The 21,357-nt window shown below is 37.7% G+C and overlaps 1 protein-coding gene across 3 annotated transcripts; it reads left to right on the top strand.

Moving 5' to 3' along the window:
* The first annotated feature begins 1,734 nt into the window (after positions 1-1,734).
* On the top strand, positions 1,735-21,086 carry SPDL1 (spindle apparatus coiled-coil protein 1). 3 transcript variants are annotated; one of them, XM_081136491.1, is made up of 12 exons: positions 1,735-1,935; positions 6,044-6,225; positions 8,182-8,358; positions 10,097-10,291; positions 10,879-11,028; positions 11,118-11,216; positions 11,294-11,404; positions 13,308-13,448; positions 15,625-15,728; positions 16,285-16,472; positions 19,009-19,339; positions 20,514-21,086. In XM_081136491.1, the coding sequence occupies exons 2-12, from the start codon at positions 6,067-6,069 to the stop codon at positions 20,659-20,661; spliced, it is 1,803 nt and encodes a 600-aa protein (XP_080992617.1). In that variant the 5' UTR covers positions 1,735-1,935; positions 6,044-6,066; the 3' UTR covers positions 20,662-21,086. The 3 variants fall into 3 exon arrangements, with proteins under 3 accessions (XP_080992617.1, XP_080992619.1, XP_080992618.1); XM_081136493.1 differs by having other exon boundaries at positions 20,519-20,608; XM_081136492.1 differs by having other exon boundaries at positions 20,491-20,578.
* Positions 21,087-21,357: the final 271 nt, after the last annotated feature.

The following is a 21,357-nucleotide window of genomic DNA, read 5'->3' on the forward strand; positions in this document are numbered from 1 at the left end:
GTATTGTGGGGTGTGTGTGAGGTGTTGTTTCCCAGCATCAAAATTCCCTTGCTCTGCTTGGTGAATCCACCATTCTGTGTGAGGAGACAAAAATCACATCTCTCATTATGTAAACTGATAATGACAGATACATGTTTTTCCCCCCTGATTTTTGACATTTAGTGCGTGGTATGTGGACCTGCATCTGGAACTGTGGCTTTTTTTTTTTTTTTGAATATAGACTAATTGCTTGTTTGTCCTTTTATGTTTTCAATTACAGTTGGCATTCAATGTTATACTAGTTTCAGGTGTACAGTGAAATCTTAACGCAATTTATCCAGACAAGCAGGGACCATCAAGAATTCATTTCACTTGTGACATCTAGTGTCCAGTGGTGGTAGTGGGTGTACTCCATCCAGACAGTTCCTTAAAAATGACCTTAATTATGACATGAGTAGCTTCTTTGATTTTGGTAACTACCCCTTGAATGCACTCAGTGAACCCAGATCAATCCTTTATGGTCTGGCTTAGCTCAATCAGAAACAGAAGCCTGCAAAGGAAACTGAGAAGGAGAAAGCAAGGAGGGTGAGGCACCCCAAGGCCTACGGGGCGACTCAACCAGAGCCATCACCTCTGTCCCATGTCCACGTGGTCTCAAACCCGCCACGTGATCCACGGAACAGCTGCTAGGACTCGGAAGTGCTCATCAGATGCTAGCCATTATTTCTGATTCCTTAAATTTCTGAATAATGAATGGGCATCAGGCTTACAAAAGACAAACCCATTATTTCAACACACACGCAAGAGCTTGGACCCTGGCAGCCGACTGCATTCGTTGCAGTTCTGATTCTACCACTGGGCCTAGACACTTCTCTTCTGGGCTTTGCTTTCCTCTGTAGGCAGAGGGGATAACGACGCGTACCTCACCAGGCTTAACTGAGGTAGCCCGTGTAAGCTGCAGCCCTGTCCTGGCCCCTGGGGAAGCATCAAGTATCAACCATGACAGTAACCACCAGGCTGCCCCGTACGGGTGGCGCGGCGCTGCCCTGCGACGCGTCTAGGCCGGTTCACGCCGAGTCGGGGTCATGGAACCACGTGGTCGGCGCCGGAGGGAAGAGCCCTGGGAGCGAGCCGGGGTGTGAGGCGGCACCCTCGGAGCTGCCCGCGCCTCACCTTCCAGTGACGCTCTCTCTTCAGGAGGGGCTGTGGTTTAAAACACACACTCACACACACACACCTGCCCACTGCCTCACCTTCTAGCGACACTGTCTCTCCAGAAGGTACCGTCGTTTAAAATACACACACACTCCCCCTCAGTAAATACAAGCGGACACCTGGAAGACACCCAGGAAACCAATGCTGAATAAGCACACACACACTCACACACACACACTCACACACACCTGCCCACTGCCTCACCTTCTAGCGACACTGTCTCTCCAGAAGGTACCGTCGTTTAAAACACACTCACACTCCCCCTCAGTAAATAGAAGCGGACACCTGGAAGACACCCAGGAAACCAATGCTGAGTAAACACACGCACACTCACACACACACACTCACACACACTTCCCCCAGCAAAGAGAGGCAGAGACCTGGAAGACACCCAGGAAACCAACGCTGAGTAAAGTTGAGGGGACGAGCAGTTACACCTGCACCCACACCGCGCTCTCAGCTCCTGCTCGCACCTGCGCAGTCGCAGCAAGTGGGCGGAGCACTCCGTGGGACGCTGTAGTTTTTTTTTTTTCCTTACGTGCGGCTTGAGCGGAACTTCTCGTGAGAAGTGAGTGTTCCCGCGGGAACTGCATTCAAACAGCCTTGGCGCTTACCGGGAGCCGGCTGCGCGAACCGGCTGAGGTCTCTGTGGCGCGCTGGGTGCCCCTCGCACACCTGGGCGCAGTGAGCTCTCGGTGCAGCCGCGGCCCGCAGCAGCGGCAGGGGAGAGGAGTGGCAGAGGTAGGGGCACAGGGCCTGGCGGAAGGTGCGGTGGGGAGCGGCGTAGGAAGGGCCTCGGGGCGGGGGAGGGGAGGGAGAGGGCCTGAGGAAACCTGGGGCCTTTCGCCGGAGCAGCAGCCTCTGCGGAACCCTGAGTTCTTGTCCAGGTTCCGAGTCGGTTTCAGTTTGCCGTTGGGCCGCCGCGCCGGCCCCGGGGATTCTGCATGAAAATGGACGGCCGAGGCCGGGGGCCGCCTGGGCCTCCGAAAGACGCCACGGCTGCGCTCTCCAGTATGAGAAATGCTATAGATGTAAACTACACAGCGGATTTCGAAGACTATATAAAAGAGAAATATTTCCCTAATAATTTTTATAAATGATTACACTTTGAAATGATAATATTCTGGATGTATTGGATTAAGTAAAACATCATTCAAATGAATTTCAGTGGTGTTTACCTTTTTTAATGTGTCTGCTTGAAAATTAAAAATCACGTAAGTGGCTCGCTTTCTTCTTCTGTTGGACCGCGCTGCCCCAGACAGCTGTGTGTGGGATTCCGCCCTAACTGCTCTTCACCCGTCGGCTGGTTTAATCTCAAAAGCCCTGGTAGGTAGGTAGATGTTATTGCCCTTATTTTATGGATGACAAAACAAGACAATTAATAAGATGTCCAGGTTCACGCAGCCACTGGGTAGTGGATGGTGGGGTAAGAACTCGAGCAGCCTGATCCCCAGAGCTTCCAGTCTCCTAAACGCTTTGTGCATGCCATGCTTGTGAGAGGCAGAACAGAAACTGGTTAGGAGCCGGACCCAGCCTGCAGAGCTAGACCCTGGTTCCAGTCTCCCTTAGCCACCTACTAGCCGAGAAACTTTGGGCAAATTAGTTAACCTTTCCATGCCTCAGTTTGCACATGTGTGAAAGGGGGAAATACCTTCTATTTCTTGGGGTGGTTGAGTGGTTTAAACAAAATAAAGTATGCAAAGCACAATATCTGGCACATGTTAGCTGTGGTTGTTTTTCAACCCTGGCTACTTCTTTGCAGATTGAAAGATTAACTCTTCGCTCATCCATTAGACCTCTGCTGAAAAGTCACTTCCTCAGGGAAATCTCTATTGTCCAATTCCCCCCATCCCACCCACCACACACTACCAGGAATGGGACAGCTTCCCTGTGTTACAGGCTCACATAGCACCATGCAGTTCTCCCTATTGCACTTAATCACACTTGTAACTTTACAGTTCAGTTATTTAACACCTTCCTACTCATAGTCTGTGGAATTCAGGAAGGCAGGGATATTGTCTAGTTTTGGGGTCACCACTGTGTTAGCAATAGCACAGTACTTGCCACATAATCGGAATTCCAGCAAATCCTTTGAATGAACGAGATAATTTTTTGGTTTCCTTGGACGTCCGTCGCTGGCTGGGATGTCTTGAGGCTAGCTCCATTTTTTCTTTGGTAAATGTTGGTAACTCAGGCCTCTCAAGAGAGTTAATGAGATCATACATTTGAAGTACTGTGCCTGGCAAATGGTAAATCCTCAACAAGTTTGTTATTTTAACAGTGCAACAAAAATTAGCAGGTGGCCCCATCATGTACATGCTTTGGAAAGGTCTTGCATTTTAGAGTAGTAGCTGCCAGTCTTGGATAATGTAGAATCTTTTCTCTCTCTTTCTCTCTCTCTCATAAAACCCTATATCTCTTCTTTTATCTTCATTCTCAGTTAAAGTGTTTTGTCTTCATTCTGAGTTAAAGACCTTGCTTCCTACTTCACAGATAAATTTGAAGTAGTTAGAAAGGCACTTATCAATGTCTGTGCTGACAGACTTTGCTTCCCTTCCTTTAGATTCTTCTGTCTAAAATCAGCTCCGGTACATTAGACCTTGTCCTCTTTATTCATCACTCCAGCAGTTCTCTGTATCTCTTGTATCATCAGTTTTTCTTCTCTCCTGGATCTGTCCAGCATACATGCATAATTTAATTTTTTCTCAAAATTTTTATTTTAATAATTTTTTCTTAAATTTTTTGTCTTAAAAATAAAACAAAATATCTTTGACTCTACTTCCCTTCCAGCTACTGCCCCATTTATCTGCTCTCCTTTGCAGCAAAACCGTATATGCTGTCTTCTATTTTTCTACCATTCTTTGTTCAACTCATTCCAGTCAGGGTTTTGTCTCCATCTCTCTACCAAAACTGCTCTCAGCGTCAGGATGACCTCCGTGAATTCAAATCCAATGGCCAGTTCTCAGTTCTTATTTGACTTAGCGTTTGGTACAATTGATCACATGTACCTCCTTATTGCACTTTTGTTTATTGGCTTCCAGGACAACACATGCTGTTGGGTTTATTCTTACCTCAGTGGTCATACCTGAGTATACTTTTCTGTCTTCTTTTTTCTCTTATCAGGGCTCACTCCTTGGCTGCCTTCTCTTTAATTATGCTCATACTCTGGTGATATCAAGGCTCAAGGATTTGTGCTAATAACTCCCAAATGTATATCTTCAGCCCAGACCCTTCTACTCATATAGCCAACTGCTTACTTGACATACTTCACATCTAACTCTTAAGTCCCTGATTTTCTTTCCAAAACAATCTTTATTCAGTTTTTGATGCCTCAGGTGATGGCAAATCTATTCTACTAGTTGCTCAGGCCAGAAGCCCTGGAGGCATTTTTTTACTTTTGCACACATCCCACATTCCATTTGTCAGAAAATCATGTTGGCTTTACCTTAAAAATATATGCAGAATTTGACCATTTTTCACCTATGCAGTCACCCTCGTGTGAGCAGTCATCTCACCTGGTCTTTCTGCATCCAACTTACTCCCCTCCAAACTGTTCAACATAGCAGCCAAATGATCCTTTTAAATATACCAGATCTCTATTCCAGACTTTTCAATCATTCCCCATTTCACCCAGAATAGAAGCCCAAGACCTTACAATGGCCTGGATCCTGCCTATTTTCCGCTATTTAGTCTTCTGATCTAAACTGTATCTTGTTCGTTCTTTGGGCTTCCTTCTATGTTAGTACTACCCCTCTGTCTGGAACATTCTTTCCCTAAATAGGTACATGGACAATTCTCTGCAAGATTTTGCTCAGAAGTCTCCTGAGGGCCTCCTCCCACTCTAATACTTATTTTAAATTTCATCCTAGTAATAATACCTTCACCTCTTTTCCCTTATCCTGTTCTTTTTTTTTCCCCATTTTTGCTTTCTAATTACTTATTATATTCTAATTATTATGCTATTATCTCCCACTGGAAGGTAAGTTCATGAAAAGAAGAACATTTTTCTTTGTGGTCTGTTTGACCTCTGATGTATCTGAAGTGGCCAGAGTGGAGCCCAGCATATAAGGGATTCATGAAATACCTGACTACATTGACTGGGGGCATCAGGGAACACCTTAATAATGGCATGTTGCTCTTTGAAGGCAAAGCTGAGTTGAGTCTGGCCTAAGAGGCCGACACCAATCTGGAAAGGATGTTAAGTAAGGTTGAGTTAAAGTGAGATGTTTCTATATAAAGTCCTTGCTTGCAAATCTAAAATGACAGCAATGTTCTTTAATTCCTCTGAACATGGTTTCTGTTTTCTGTGCCCTCTTATGAATAGGAAAATACTAGTGAGTCTATTTTCAATAAAGCATATTTAATGTGGCAAATCTAATTTGTGCAGGAAGTTAACACTGTTTTGAAAAAATTGTGGACATGATAGTTCTTGCATTGCCTCTTTATATGTTAAGTAGCAATCACACTACTATAAAGTTTCTTGATTTCTTTCATTGTTTTACCTTGATTATCTGTATAATAATAAAGTTATGAGACCCGCCCTTCCTTAGCATTTGAGGAAACTTAGCACACAACAAATAAAGTTTCCTGATAACTGCATTTCTCAGAAGCAAACTTAAATATATTCATTTTTTGCTCTGTTTGATTTGGCCTCAAATCAGGTGATAAAATCATCAGACAGTCTTAGAACAAGAATATAAATGTGACCACTTAAAAGTCAGGAAGAAAATCTTTAATACCATGTTTTTATAAGGCAGTGGTATTGAATTACATATGCAAGTATATATTTTTAATTGATATTATATGGAATTTTCTGTTTAAGCTTAAGCACTTTTATTTTCTTTTACAGTAGACTAAAAACAGGAAAAAATTATGGAGGCTGATATAATTGCAGACCTTCGATGCAAGCTCAAAGAGGTTGAAGAAGAACGACTAAAAGCTGCACAGTATGGTTTACAGCTAGTGGAGAGCCAAAACGAATTGCAGACACAATTAGATAAATGTCGTAATGAAATGATGACCATAACTGAGGTAAGACTCTAAACTCTTCTGTTTACAAGGGTGTGCTTAGCTATTGAAGATTTGTGCTGTCTAGCAATTATTGTTAATATTATTTTTATTCCTTTCTGAAGATTTTAGATCTAGTTCCCACCCACCCCTATCCCCAATAAAGAGGAATGAACTAAATGAATTCCTGATGTTCTTTCTGACCCAGGGTGTTCTGAGTTTGGAAAGTCAAGCTATGATTGCTCTCTTCACCACATATTAGATTGTAGGTTTTGTTTTGTCTGTACTCTTCCTAGGTGACCTCACTTGTTTCATAGCTTTAGATAACATCTAAGTGCTCCGTGACTCTACACCAAGTCCTTAGTTCTTCACTGAAGTCTAGACTGTGTATTCAGTTGCCCGCTAATGGACATCTCAAACTTAATATAAACAGAAGAGTTGATTCCCTGCCCACTAACCAAACATCCAAATATTCTCTTGCAATTTTCTTTAGCTTATTTATTTAGTAAATGTAATGACATTCACCCTGTTGCTTGAGCCAGAAATGCAGTAGTCTTACTCAATACCTTTTTGTCCCTTCTTTCTCGTATTTAATCCATTAGTAAGTTCTAAGAACTTGATGTAGAAAACATTCAGTTATACTACTGCCACGGGTAGTGCAGACCACCATTCTCTCTCTAAACTACTACTGTAGCCTTCTAACCAGGTTGCCTGCTTCCCTCATTTCTGTTCATACCATTTATTCTTTACATAGCAGGCAACTGGTCATTGAAGAATGTACAAAAGATCATGTGACAGCCCCACTGAAAAAACACTGCCTTCCAATTATATTTACAACAAAATCCGAACTCCTTATCTGGGTTTGCAGCTCCCTGTGTGATCTGAACCCTGCCAACCTTTGACCTTACCTCAAACCTTTAACCTTACCTTACTTTCCCTTGTTCTTAGCTGTACTAGTCCCGCCTTACGGGCTTTACATGAGCCTTTGCCTCCATCTGAGTTGTTCATACCCCACTTGCATGGATTGAGTTCTCTACCTTCTGGTTTCTGTTAGATGTCACCTTAGCAGAGAGGCCTTTCCCTGACTATATTGTAAAGCTTCCATCATTCACTCTCTCAATTCTCTGCAGTGCCAGTTATCTCCAGATTATAAGCACCATGAGAGAAGCCATTTTGTCTGTCTTGTTCACTGTTGTATCCTCAGTGTCTGGCACACATTTATTGAAAGAATGAATAAATCCGTTTTATTTTATAAATGCTCGGTAATATATGTAAACTTTGATCTCAAAATTTAAATGTTGTGGGTAAAAATAACTAATAAACTAATGGCAGTTCTTTTAAATTTATCTCTTTTATTTAATCTAGTTTTATTTTATCTTATTTTTTAAAGCTTGCTGAAGAAGTTTGAACTGATACCCCTTTTATCTTTAAGCTTTCTAGTCAGTAAGCAAAAGTCCTATTAAATACTCCTTTTCTCTCAGCACTGTATTCATTCAGAGAGTCGTTTGTGAACATTTCTTAGATGACTACATTCTAAAAGTGAGGGCTGACTTAGTATTTCACTGTATCCCTAGTCCAATGTTTCTTCATTTTGTTTATAGCTACAAATAGCATATCATTATCAAAACAAGTAATTCTCAACTAGGAAACCTTCAGTGCTATTAATTTTTTACTTTTCTAGCAGAGATTACTGGACACATTGACATGCCATGGTATACTTTGTACTTCCTTGACCAGGGTAAAGAAGCAGTTTCCATATCCCTAGAATGTACTCGAATATAGTCTCAAAATACTTCTTAGGAGGTTTTCAATTTTTTAAGACTGATTAGCTACAAAGTTATTCGCAGTTTAACGTGGTTGTTACTTAGAAAGCAGAAAATGTATAAAGCAGAAATGAAACAGTTGAAGGTGAGAACTGCTTATATGTGATGGCTTTAAGTTTTTTTTATGCAATTGAATTATAATTTAATCTGATTTCAGAATTATGAACAAGAAAAATACACTCTTCAGAGAGAAGTTGAGCTCAAGAGTCGAATGTTAGAAAGTTTGAGCTCTGAATGCGAAGCTATTAAACAAGATCAAAAGATGCATCTGGAGAAATTAGAAGAGCAGCTGAGCAGAACCCATGGACAGGAAGTGAATGAACTGAAAAATAAGGTTTGGATATCTATGTATTTCAGAACAAAATGTTACATGCTTATGCAGCAATCTGCAAACTTTAGGTGATGAAGATTTTCTTAGTACCATCTATGAAATGGCATATTTTATCTAATATGCAGTACAAACATACCTATCAAAATATACTTTTGCATCATACCTGGAATTATCTCACATACCACTCTGCCAAATAGTAATCCAGCTTGTCTGAAACTAGTCTTAGTTGAGACACCAATGACTGATAATGGTGCTTCCCTCGCTGCAGGTATTATTTTCATTTTCGAAGTAGCTTTCATTACCTAAACAAAAAAGAGTAATCTAGGAAATATTCAGAGACTGAGGCAAGGCTAATTATAGACATGGCTTTTTGGTGGAACAAATACTAAATCAGTCAAAAAGTATTTTCAGTCTTATTGATGTTCTCAAATTATTTTTGCCCAAAATTTGGAGCTTTATTTGCTACCTTTTACTTAATTCTCACATTTAACCCATCAGTAAGTTCTAAGAATTTGACCTACAAAACATCCACCCATACCTATGCCACTCCAGTTCAGATCACCATTATCTCTCTCCTAGATTCCTGTGGTAGCCTGCTTCTATCACTGCTGTTTATACCATTCATTCTTTACACAGAAACCCAACGTGTCAGGAATCCAGACCTACCCTGATTACTTCTATGGACTATTTGTATATTTATAAAACAAGGCGTGTCACTATCTTAAAAGATGCCTAACCTTGGCCAAATATGAAACCCCAATAGTCTCATCATGCAGTAAGTTTGAGTCAGTCAGTGATATATTTCAGAAAGATGGCATGTTTCCACATAAATTATTCAGGTGATATTTTTATTTCACATTATGAAAATAGAAAGGGAAAACAAATCAAGCTAAGAGGCTTTGATTTTTTTTTTTTTTTTTAATATGTGTTTACTGACTTCAGAGAGAGAACAAAACATCAATGATGAGAGAGTCATAGACTGGCTGCCTCCTGCACACCTCCTACTGGGGATTGAGCCCACAACCCGGACATGTGCCCTGACTGGGAATTGAACTGCAATCTCCTGGATCATAGGTCGATGCTCAACAGCTCAGCTACACTGGCCGGGCTCTGATTTTTTTTTAATGAAAATAAAATCAATGCAATATACAGATATTGTAACATAAAAATCAATACCTGAAACCTATATGATCACATTAACCAGTGTCACCCCAATAAATTTAATAAAGTGTAAAAATAAATAAATAAAATTCAGGATATATTCTAAGAATGTTGAAACCCTATTGAAGATAATTCAATATAGATAATCATAACCCTGAACAACAAGCAAAAGCTTTTTATTGATAACAGGAGCCACTTAGTGAATGCCAGGCATGGTGCTGAGGTTTTACCCACGCAATCTCAGTTGAGAGCCTACGTTGAGAGTTGTGATGGTAGGTACAGTCATTTACTAGTTTTACATATGAGGAATGAAACTGACACAGATTACATCTAGGCCTGACCCTAAAGTTTCACCCTTTTGCTATAAGTTTGTTCCCTGTAAAGTTGTGTATTCTTAGTTTTCCAAGATTTAAAACTATGTGACATTTTAGAAAGTTATTAAATAGTTTTGTTCAGGTTGACTGTCTTCCAAAATAGTTATCCCAGAGGTACCAAGACAATTTGTACTGCAACTGTATGTTCTGATGACCTTCAGTTACCTCTTGATTAATAAAGTTGTCCTTTTATTTTTTAACTTTAGTTAGAAAAACTGAAAGCGGAATTAGATGAAGCTAGGCTTAGTGAAAAGCAGCTGAAGCACAAAGTGGATTATCAGAAGGAACTCCTCTCTTGTAAATCAGAGGAAATGCGGATAATGTCTGAGCGTGTACATGAAAGCATGTCTTCAGAGGTGCTGGCTCTTCAAGTGGAACTGACCGAAATGGAAAGTATGAAGGTAATTTTTATAGCACATGTGTCCCCAGGTTTTCTTTCTTTTTTTCTTGCATATGTTTTACATGTTTTTATAATAATCCTTATGAGCTAGTTGTAAGGCTGAATTATTTTTTGGCCAGACTTTGATCTAACTAAAAAAGTGTTTTACCAAGTTTTTAGGTAGATTACTTCATGCATAGTAAAGCTTTAAATTACATGATTGTGTAAGACAGACTTTATCTTTAGATTAATGAAACCTCTGGAAGAATTTAGAAATGTTTACTCTGATTCTGGTTTGTATCATTTTTTTTCAAAAGCCCAATATAAAATGTTGGTCCCTTGGAAATTAATAGAAATGTATTTTTTTTTCATTGCAGGCTAAGGTTAATTAAAAATTAAAGCCTTAAATTCATAGGAAAGAAGGACAGTCTCTATACCCTTTTTTTTGTCACCTGCTGAAAAATTTAGTAATTTTTATTACTTCATTATGCACCTTAAAACCTTTAGTTCTTTAGTTTTAGGTGTGAATCATTGCTGATAGATAAACTGAGCAGCTGCTAAATACAGAATTATTCAAGAGTTTCCTCTTTTTTAATTTCTGTTGAATAGACCACCCTCAAAGAAGAAGTGAATGAACTACAGTACAGACAAGAACAACTAGAACTCCTTAATACTAATTTAATGCGCCAGGTCGACCGGCTTACAGAAGAAAAAGAGGAGAGAGAGAAAGAAGCAGTGTCTTACTATAATGCCTTAGAGGTATTATTGCAGTATCATCATCTTTTCCAGTTTATAATAAGTTGTTTTTTTGGTAATCTATAAGCTAAATTGTTTTCTTTTGAATTTAGAAAGCTCGTGTAGCAAATCAAGATCTTCAAGTGCAATTAGACCAGGCACTCCAGCAAGCCCTGGATCCCAATAGTAAAGGCAACTCTTTGTTTGCAGAGGTACTTACAAACATTCCATTGATTAAATTGACATTTCACTTAATACAAGCATAATTAAACATGTTAATATTTTCTAGGTGGAAGATCGAAGGGCAGCAATGGAACGTCAGCTTATCAGTATGAAAGTCAAGTATCAGTCACTAAAGAAGCAAAATGCATTTAATAGAGAACAGATGCAAAGAATGAAGGTATAGAATTATCACCATCAAAGGTTTACTAAACCCATTTTTTATCACCATTACTTGTACAGATATATCAAAGAAAAAGCATCTTTTCCGTCAAGGAGTGTACTTAACAAGGTTATTTCTAGAACTGCATGATTTTAGAAAATCAATATTTTTAAATTGAGCAAAAGATCCAGTTATATATTTTTAAATCCTTTGTAAAGATTTAGTTGTATTGTATTTCATACTCATTGGTTGATTGATTTTTTAATGGTTACTCACTAGCCTTGCCACAGAGGTATAAATCTTTCTTTGTGGAATAGGAACAAAAAGAATTATATGTTTTTATTTCTTGCTGTTGGCTTGGTGTCTTTTTAGCATAGCCCTAAGGTATCTACTTCAACTAAAATAGCTCTCTCATCATTCTTCAGTTCTCCCCCAAAAGCTTATATATAGAGTAATATTTGGATTACTTTTCCTTGCAATTTCTCAAGTCAAGCATACAGGCCCTTTTCATTTTAAGGGTTTGTTGGTCATTTTAGGCAATTAAGTGGTAACAGAAAAACGTGAAACTCGGAAAGATTTCACTGTTATACCATCCTTAGAATTCCAATCCCAGATCTGTTGTGCCTGACTCTCCTAAGGGGGTAACTCAGCCTGGCAGGCTAATGAGATCGACCAAAGAAGTAGGAAAGGCCAGTGATTAAACCTTGGTGTTAGATGAACTTGGGATTCAATCCTCATGCTGTCACTTGCTAGCTGTGTGATCTTGGGCAAGTATTTTTACTTTTCAGAGCATCAGTCACCTCATCTGTAAAGGAGAGGTAATAGAACCTGCCTCTTAGAATTGTCCTGGAGTTAAGCGAAAGCATAGAGAAATGCTTACATGGTGCTTGGCAAATAAGAAAGTGCTACTTAATAACCAATAGCCATGGCTCTTCTAAGAATTTTGACTGTGCTGCCAGGTTTACTGAGGCTCTCCCCTTTTGGGAAAGGATTTCTTTGTAAATTTTCTCACATTTGCTCTTTGTTTTCATTCAGTATTTGTTGGGCTCCTCCTATTAATCTCCCAGCGTTCTCATGATATCCCAAACTATCTTGAGGCACAAGTAGCGTTCTGGATCTTCTTAGGCTAAGTGTGTCTAGCCTCTAGTCTGAAGCAGGAACAAAAATGGATCCTGTAAAGTGTTAGGAGTCATCTTTCTTTCTTCCTTATAACCATACCCACCCCCCATATCATTGCTTGCTTTACTCAGTATTATATTTAAACTAATTGACACTTCATAGAACTCCAGAAATTTCTGAAGGCAGAAAGAAATGCTAGTATAGATTTTAGCTAATTTCCTTTTTATTGCTATGCAACTCTAGGTTTAAGTGGGGTCATAATTAGGTAAGTTAATTGCTCTTAAAAAATTATATTTATTTTGAATATTTCCTTATTATCCTTAGACTGCCTTTTATCCTTTCCTTTCCTTCCTTGTGCTTTCTGAATCTCACATTTATGAATGTGAGTACCTTAATAATTTCCCCCACTTAATACTATTGAAGTTAATTAAAATTTTGGGAGAAACCTCATGAGACCCTAATGAGAGTGCATATGATGAGTAGAGTACAGCCTTAGTCCAGGCTTATTTACCTGTTAAGTTGCTTCCGGAACATAGCCATGCAGCTCAGTAATGTTTCACAGAAGTGCAAATAATTGTTAGGACTTCAGATACCACTCATAAGTCAAAATAAGTAACTAAACTTACTGATATAAATGTTTCCAAGTTATTAGATTATTAGACTAGAAATAGCTAATTAGTTTAATTTCCAAAATGAATTCAAGCTAATATAGTACAACATATGAATTTTATCAAAAATATGGTTATCAGAATCTTTCTCCCCCACACTCAATTTTATGGGGGGGTGATTTTTTCCCCTCTAGTTACAAATCGCCACATTGATACAAATGAAAGGGTCTCAAACTGAATTTGAGCAGCAGGAACGGTTGTTTGCCATGTTGGAGCAGAAGAATGGTGAAATCAAGCATCTCTTAGGTGAAATTAGAAATCTGGAGAAATTTAAGGTATGTTTAACACCTTTTAAAAACACAGCCAAATTTTAGGTTGAATATCTTAATACTCTTTACTTGAATAGGTTTCTTTACATAATAATTTATAGCTTCAGTTGAGATTGACCAATATTTTAATTTTTTTCTTCTAGTTTCTTTTTCCTTTTCACTGGTTTTGACTGTTGCTTCTTTTAGTAGGGCCAGAATAAACTAACCTCCCTCATACTTGTTATGTGTGAGTTATAACTTAAAGTGTCCACATCTTTAGTGTGTAATTCAATGAGTTTTAATGTCTCTTTTTAAATCAGCATTAAATGTACAAATACTCTTGAGCTTCAGAGAAATGGAATCATTCATTATATACTCTTTTGTTTGTCTTCAACGTTCAGCCAGTGAGATTTGTTCTCATGTTGCATGTTATCAGTAAGTGATCATTTTTCAGTGCTGTCCAGCTCCATTTTTTAATGGATGCACAGGAGGTGCTTTTGTCACATTGTCCAACATTGTGTGGCAGTTGGAATTCATAGGCGTCTTTAATAAACTACTTCTTAAAAATTTTTTGAAATAAATTCAGATTCTTGGAAAAGTTGTAAAGTTATTCCTGTATACTTTTCACCCAGATTCCCCAGTTGTCAGTTTTACCACATTTGCTTTATTATTTTCTCTGTCTTTCTCTTTCTCTCCATTTATTTTTTCTTAAGCATTTTAGAGTAAGTTGCAAACCAGATATTCCTTTTCCTGTAAATTGTACCTCAGTGCTATTGAAGTTCATCCTCTTACATAACCACAATAGTGATCAAAATCAGGAAATTAACATTGACACATAGCATTAGCAAAGCTACCTCTTATACTTTGCTAATTACTACTAAGGTCCTTTACAGCAAAACAAAAATACACCAGATCGTTTCCTTTCCTTGGGTCCAGTCCATGATCACATTGTATTGAATTATCAAGTCTCTTTAGTCTCCCTTAATCTGGAACAATTCTTCAATCTTTATCAGTCATCACCTTATAGTTTTGAAGCATATGCTAGTCACTTTGTAGTTTATTCCTCGTTTTGGTTTGTGTGAAGTGATTAGAATAAGGATATGTTGTTTTTGTTTTTTAATTCTCACCTGAGGATATGTTTTTCATTGATTTTAGAGAGAGGAAAGGAGAGAGAGAGAGAGTGAGAAACATTGATGTCAGAGAGAAACATCGATCAGTGCCTCCCGTATGTGCCCCAACTGGAGATCGAACCCGCCATCTTTCAGTGTCTGAGATGACACTCCAACCAACTGAGCCACCCTGGCCAGGGCAGGATATGTATTTTTGACAGGAATAGCTTTTCTGTCTCAATGTTTTCCTGGCTACTCCTGCATGTTTGTTTTTCTCTGTGATCATCTTGTATAGCTCCCAAAAAAGCTAATTGGTATTTTTTATTAGAATTACATTAAATTTATAAATTAACTTTGGGAGCACAGATATCTAAATAACTAATTAAAGTTTATAAATGACAATTTTTAAAAATGTTAACCTCTTAGGCATTTTAAATTGTAGCCAGTAGTGTATTATAAAATTTTAAATGTATGTAACCTTTTTTCTTTCTCTTATAAGAACTGTTGAAAGGACTACAAATTTGCAGTACATCAATTGGCAGGCTTATGTGGCCCACCACTGGGCTTAGCACTATACTATGAAAAATATGACTTTAACCAGGAGGCTTTAACCTGCCATCTTTAAAATTGTTTGCAAGTTTTTAAGCAATTTTATAATTTTTTACCCTATAGAAATTTTACAGGGATTCCATCAAAATCTCAGAAGAGTGGGCACCAAAAATAACTTCAAGGATCTCCACTCTTTTTCATATTTTTCTAATTTATGGCTTTATCATAAAGTCGAGAATTAAACTCAGTATTTATTTCTTCCATTTTAAAAGGAGAGGGAAACCAGAGGATACAGATGTGGTCAGGCACTTCCACTTTGGAGACAGATCTGGGTTCAGATTCTTCCCAGCTCCCTTATGTGTATGAGGGGTACCATTCTTGTGCCTAGTTCAGGAGGTAAATGAGTTAAGTGGATAGTGCTTGTTAGCACAGTGCCTGCTATGTGATAAGCATTCAGTAAGTGGTAGCTGATACTATTAATAATAAACATATACTAACCTAATTTGTTATTTATTTTAAATAATAAGACTTGTTGCTTTATTTAGAGTTTATATGAAAGTATGGAATCTAAGCCTTCAGACAACTCTGGTGTTCCGAATGATACCACCTATTACACGGATTTACTTCAGATAAAGCTTGACAACTCAAAGTAAGTGTTGGTTGGATAGAAAGATGGAGACCCTTGACTTATTTATAGTAAGTAGTATTAGTGACTACACGTTGTTGTTTAATATTGCCAAAAGAAAATTCCAAAAAGGAAAGGCAACAAAAATATCTCTGGGCATTATGCAAGACTTAGTCAAGACTTAATTAGTGCTGATTATTGAAGAAAAAATACTTTTAATGAATAATTAAATGTTTTTATTTCTTTATTTTAGCCTTTTAGCTTTTAGATTGGTAAATGAAAAGAACTTTAACATAGAAAATGTTCTTATAATCTAAATTTTTCAAGAATATCGTAATTTTAAATTTAAAGGGGTTTATTAACACATGAATAAATGTGGAAAGAATATTTCCCTCCTTTGTCCATTTCCTTTAAAGAATGCATGAGGTTTTTATTTTATTTAAAAGTGCCATCGTTAAAGCTTAAAATATACTTTTTGACTAAGGGTTCAAATATATAATAAAAGATTTGCACTAACAGCTACACTTATTTATATTGTGTTATTTTAGTATTTCATGGTTCCCCTTTTTTATTAATATAGCAAAGAAAATGAAAGCACTAAAGGGGAATTGTCCATACAGCGAATGAAAGCATTATTTGAGAGCCAGCGGGCTCTGGATATTGAGCGAAAACTTTTTGCCAATGAAAGATGCCTCCAGTTTTCCCAAAGTGAAAATATGAAACTGAGAGCTAAAATAGATGAGTTAAAACTGAAGTATGAACCTGAAGGTATGTATGTCTCATATATTTTGTCTTTTAATCATGAGAAGCTTTGAGAGATATACCAAATATTCTTACTACAGTTCATTTATGCAAATCCCATTACAAACTAATTGTATCTATATTTAGTAAAACAAATTTACTGCTATAAAATGTGGAGGAAAATTCCAAGAGAACTGGGTACTAGGTATGCATGAATATAATAGGTATTCTTTTTGGATATCTGTATAGTAGAATCTTGACAGTTGAGACTTTTCCACTTAAGATTGCAGCATCTTATGTAATACCAAAGAATTAGTTTTGTTGAGGCAACTGATATTTGGTAGCTATGTCAGTTAATGCTGTTTATAGTAAACCTAAAATAATGGAGACTTTAACAAGACAGGTAGTTAGTTATTCCTCCCCTGATAAAAGTCTGGAGGAGGCATTCCTGGACTGTGCAGAGTCAGTATACATCTTGAGCAGAATTTAGTCATGGCCTCATCTGCCTTCAAGAAAAGCTTGAGATGTGCAGTCTTGATTCTCAGGGTCTGTGTTCCCAGCTGAAATCTTGGGGACTCTGTTGTGAAGAAAGAGTAGTAGAACAAATGTTAGAGGGCAACTAGCAAGTACAATCACGCAGATAGAAAATACCTGTCTTACACTCTAAAAAGAGTGATTTTACTGTATGTAAATTAAAAAGTAAAAGGCCAGAAGTAAAAAAGTCTAAGAATGTGATGATTCTTATAAAAGAATAAAAGTATTGTTACATGTTTTAGGTTATAGATTTTCAGCGGTTTTTGCTCCTACACTGTTCATTACTGTCTCAGTAATGATAGTGGGAGGTTGTTAGCAATAGTAAGATGTTTTTAGCTGAAAGGCTTCTCTTTGTCTCATCCTTTACCTCTTCCCCATTCTCATGGGCTCTCCTAATTAAGAATTATACATTTTGAATTTCAAAGGTTGCCGAATTGAACATGGCCCAGAGACTTGAGGCAGTATAGTGAATCTAGATGATGTGGATTTTAAAGTAGGGAAAGATAAGGGGGAAAATAATGATTTTAAAACATCAGTGTAGAGCAGGAACACCAACCCCACACTCAACCACGGTTTTTCCAACTTCACTGAAATTTTGATCTTGAAAATGAAAGACATGTTGGTATGGGGATAGGGAAGATGTATTTAGAGCGATTAATTCAGTGACTAGATATGGACCTGCTTAGGGGATGGAGTGATGCTGTGTTAAGCAATAGGGGTAGAAGGCTATTGCAGTAGTCTGCAGTGAGACTGTTTCAGTAATACGGTTTGAATTGGGGAGTTATTCACAGTAGAAGTACTCAGGTTCAAATATATTTTGCAGGTGGGGCTAATAGGCACAAATTACCATATTCAGAAAATTTTACCTGTTTTTTTTTTCTTTTTTTTTTTCATTTCATCCTCATAAAACATAATATTGAATGAAGTAGGTACTTTTAATTTCCATTTTAAAGATAAAGACAATCTCAGAGAGGTTAAGTACTTCCCCAAGGTCATCCAGCTGCAAAGTGCTTATACACTAGGATTTGTACCTGGATTCCTTGACTCAGCCACTGTCTCCTTCCTCATCTCCACACTGTGATATTATGGAGCCTCATGCAACTTTTATCACAACACCAGAAAAGAATATTTAAGTGTTATTCCTATAGCCAAATATATTGAGTTCCCCAAGAAAAAATTTTCAGGCACATCACCTTTAAAAGACAAAGTTAATGGAGTCCATGAAAAAGAAAGGACCGAAACAATGTTTTAATAAGGAAATGAAAAACAGTATGGAGGTTCCTCAAAAAATTAAAAATGGAGCTGCCTTTTGACCCAGTGATTCCACTCCTAGGAATGTATCCTAAGAATCCTGAAACATTAATCAGAAAGAATATATGCACCCCAATGTTCACTGCAGCACAGTTTACAATAGCTAAGATCTGGAAACAGCCCAAGTGCCCATCAGTAGATGAGTGGATAAAAAAGCTGTGGGACATTCACACCATGGAATACTACGCAGCTGTAAAGAAGAAGAATCTCGTACCCTTTGGGACAGTATGGATGGACCTGGAGAAAATTATGCTAAGTGAAATAAGCCAGGCAGCGAAAGACAAACATCACATGATCTCGCTTATACGTGGAATCTAAAGAACTTAATAAACTTATGAACAGAATAGATTCAATGACATGGAAGCATAGATGAGACTGACGAATGTCAGAGGGATGGAGGAAGGTGGGTGGGTGGAGGGGGAGAGAGTAACCAAAGAATTTACATGCATATATGCACAACCCTAGGACACGGACAATGGTGGGGAGAGGGACTGGGGGAGGGGGATGGGACTGGGTGGAACGGGTCATTGGGGAGAAAAAGGGAATCTGTAATATTTTAAACAAAAATAAAATAAAAAAATAATAAAATAAGGAAAGGAGTGTGTTTTAAAGAATAGGGAAAGGAAAGGAAAAATATGTAGCTAGTTCCACCTCTCTATGTGGATTGTGTCTTTGATTTATTTTGACTGGATGTATTTTTAATGATTTTTGTTCTCAGAGAAAATTGAAGTGCCTGTACTCAAAAAGAGGCGTGAGGTACTGCCTGTGGATGTAAACCCCCCTAACAGCATATGCACCAGCAGTGCTGCTACTGGGGAAGGAGTTTCTGGATCACCTCAGAAAGAGGAGGCACAGTCCTGTGCTAGCAACTTAGGAGATAACAACTTGCAGTTAGAAACGACAGTTTCTGTAAACACACCAGGAGTCACTCTCTCTACTCACAAAAATATGCCCGTGACTTTTCAACCAACGAAGGAAAAGAAATGTGTGAAACTTGTAGACGTTCCAGCCATGAGTGAAAGAAGCGGAAACTCCCCTGACTCTCCCAGGTCAGTGTCCTCTTTTCAGGCAACCAGCAGACTTCTCCCCATCCCTTCTCTGACTGTATGAACTGTGCTGTTTCTTCATCTGTTTTCTCAGTGTTGCATGCAGTATAATTTCTTCTCTCTACCTTCAGCACTTTTAAAACCTTAAGAAGGACTAAAGTGATTGCAAGGGAAAAGGACTTCTGAATAAGGGAATTGTTTTTCAGAATTACACTTTCCTGTTTCATGAAACAGAAATATCACAGTGTAATACCTCTGTGATGGTCTTGTCGATTTGGACAAGCATACGGTTATTGTTTCCCTGGTTCAAGAGTGGCCATGAAAGGAAAATCAACTTACCTCCTAGAATGGCTTTCTAATAGTCTAAGAAACTTCAGCCTTTTAGAAAACTGTTCGGTAAAATATTTTTATGTGGCTTTTAAAATTGTTTATCCTAAGCCTTTAAGAATGGGCTTTGATACCTATTTTGACATTTTTAAATATCGAAGGTAAGTTCATTTTTGTTTCATAACAAAACTTCAGAACCTCTAGTTTCTGCATATGTGAGTTTGTGACTAAAATAGAAAGTGTCAAGATGTGTATGCCTATAGGAATTCACGTTTTAAGAGGCTTAGCCTTTAAAAAAATTAAAATAATAGAGGTCAAAAGGTAAGAGAAAGTGAGTGGGAAATATCTCTTCATTGTTTATTTTTTCTTAAATTATTATTCTGCTAGTTGAAACTCAATTTGAGTTCTTTTATGTGACAAATAGACATCTATTTATGCAGCCCAGGATCTCGTTATTTTTATCTTGCATTTTACCTTTTGTATGTCATGTTATATAACATTAAGCTAGTGCTACAGTATTTTATATTTTTTCGCTATGTGTGCTTATTATGATAGGCACCTTCATTATATTTTAGTTCTTTAATTTAGGCTTTGCCATGACTTTTTATCAACCTTAAAGATATTTCTTTAGACATTTAAAAAAGTGAATCTGTTTACATAAAAAGATTCTTTTAGAGACTCAGTGACTTAGTTTTCTTAATGGTATTGGAGTCAACTGTAATTTTTTTCCTTCTATACATAAAAAAAAATCACCATGTCTTATTAGAGGCTCATTATACTAGAGAATTATCTCTTCTTTCATTTTTCTTAACCACACTTGAATTCAGAGTGGATGCTTTAATGCCTGTAGGTTAGCTGCTGAATCAAAGCTTCAAACAGAAGTTAAAGAAGGGAAAGAAACTGCAAGCAAATTGGAGAAGAAAACTTGTAAGAAATCACACCCTATTCTATACGTGTCCTCTAAATCAACTCCAGAGGCCCAGTGCCCTCAGCAGTAAAGACTGATCTTTAACAAGAGTAGGTACCACTCATCCAAAAGGTTGCTTTGGAGGTTAATTAAGATTATCTTCATCTGAAGTATACCACCTTGTAGGTTATTTCTTTTTACTCAATGTGCCAGGACCTGGCATGTTCATATTGTTTTGACCAAGTGTTCTAAATTTGGTTGTGACTAACCAGGAGATTCCTTAAGTGATGGCCCTTTATGGAGCTTCTATGTGAATAAACTATTAACTGAAGGAAGGTGTTGTTATAAATCTATTTGTTGCATTGTATATAGGTTTTTTAAGTGATATAAACATACCGTCAGAGCCATATATTATATTGTAAGTAGATTTTGTCAATGTTTAAAGCACCTATGTTCATCTTTGTATTTTTAATTCTGAACTTTCTAAATAAAGATTTTTTTGCCTTTAAATGATTATAGACTGGTCTATAGCTTAATTTCATATATACTATAGGTGGGTGTTATAGTCTATACCAGCGATTTTCAACCTTCTTCATCTCATGGCACACATAAACTAATTACTAAAATTCTGTGGCACACCAAAAAATGTATATTTTGCTGATCTAACGGGGAAAAAAAAGGTATAATTTTGATTGATTCACATGGGACGGCTGCTGTTGTATTGGCTGTTACCATTTTTTTATTTGACAATCTAAGGGAAAGGAGGTCAGTTCCCCTGACTAAATAG

This window comes from Miniopterus schreibersii, assembly GCF_964146895.1.
Source record: "Miniopterus schreibersii genome assembly, chromosome: 4".
Taxonomy (NCBI): Eukaryota; Metazoa; Chordata; class Mammalia; order Chiroptera; family Miniopteridae; genus Miniopterus; species Miniopterus schreibersii.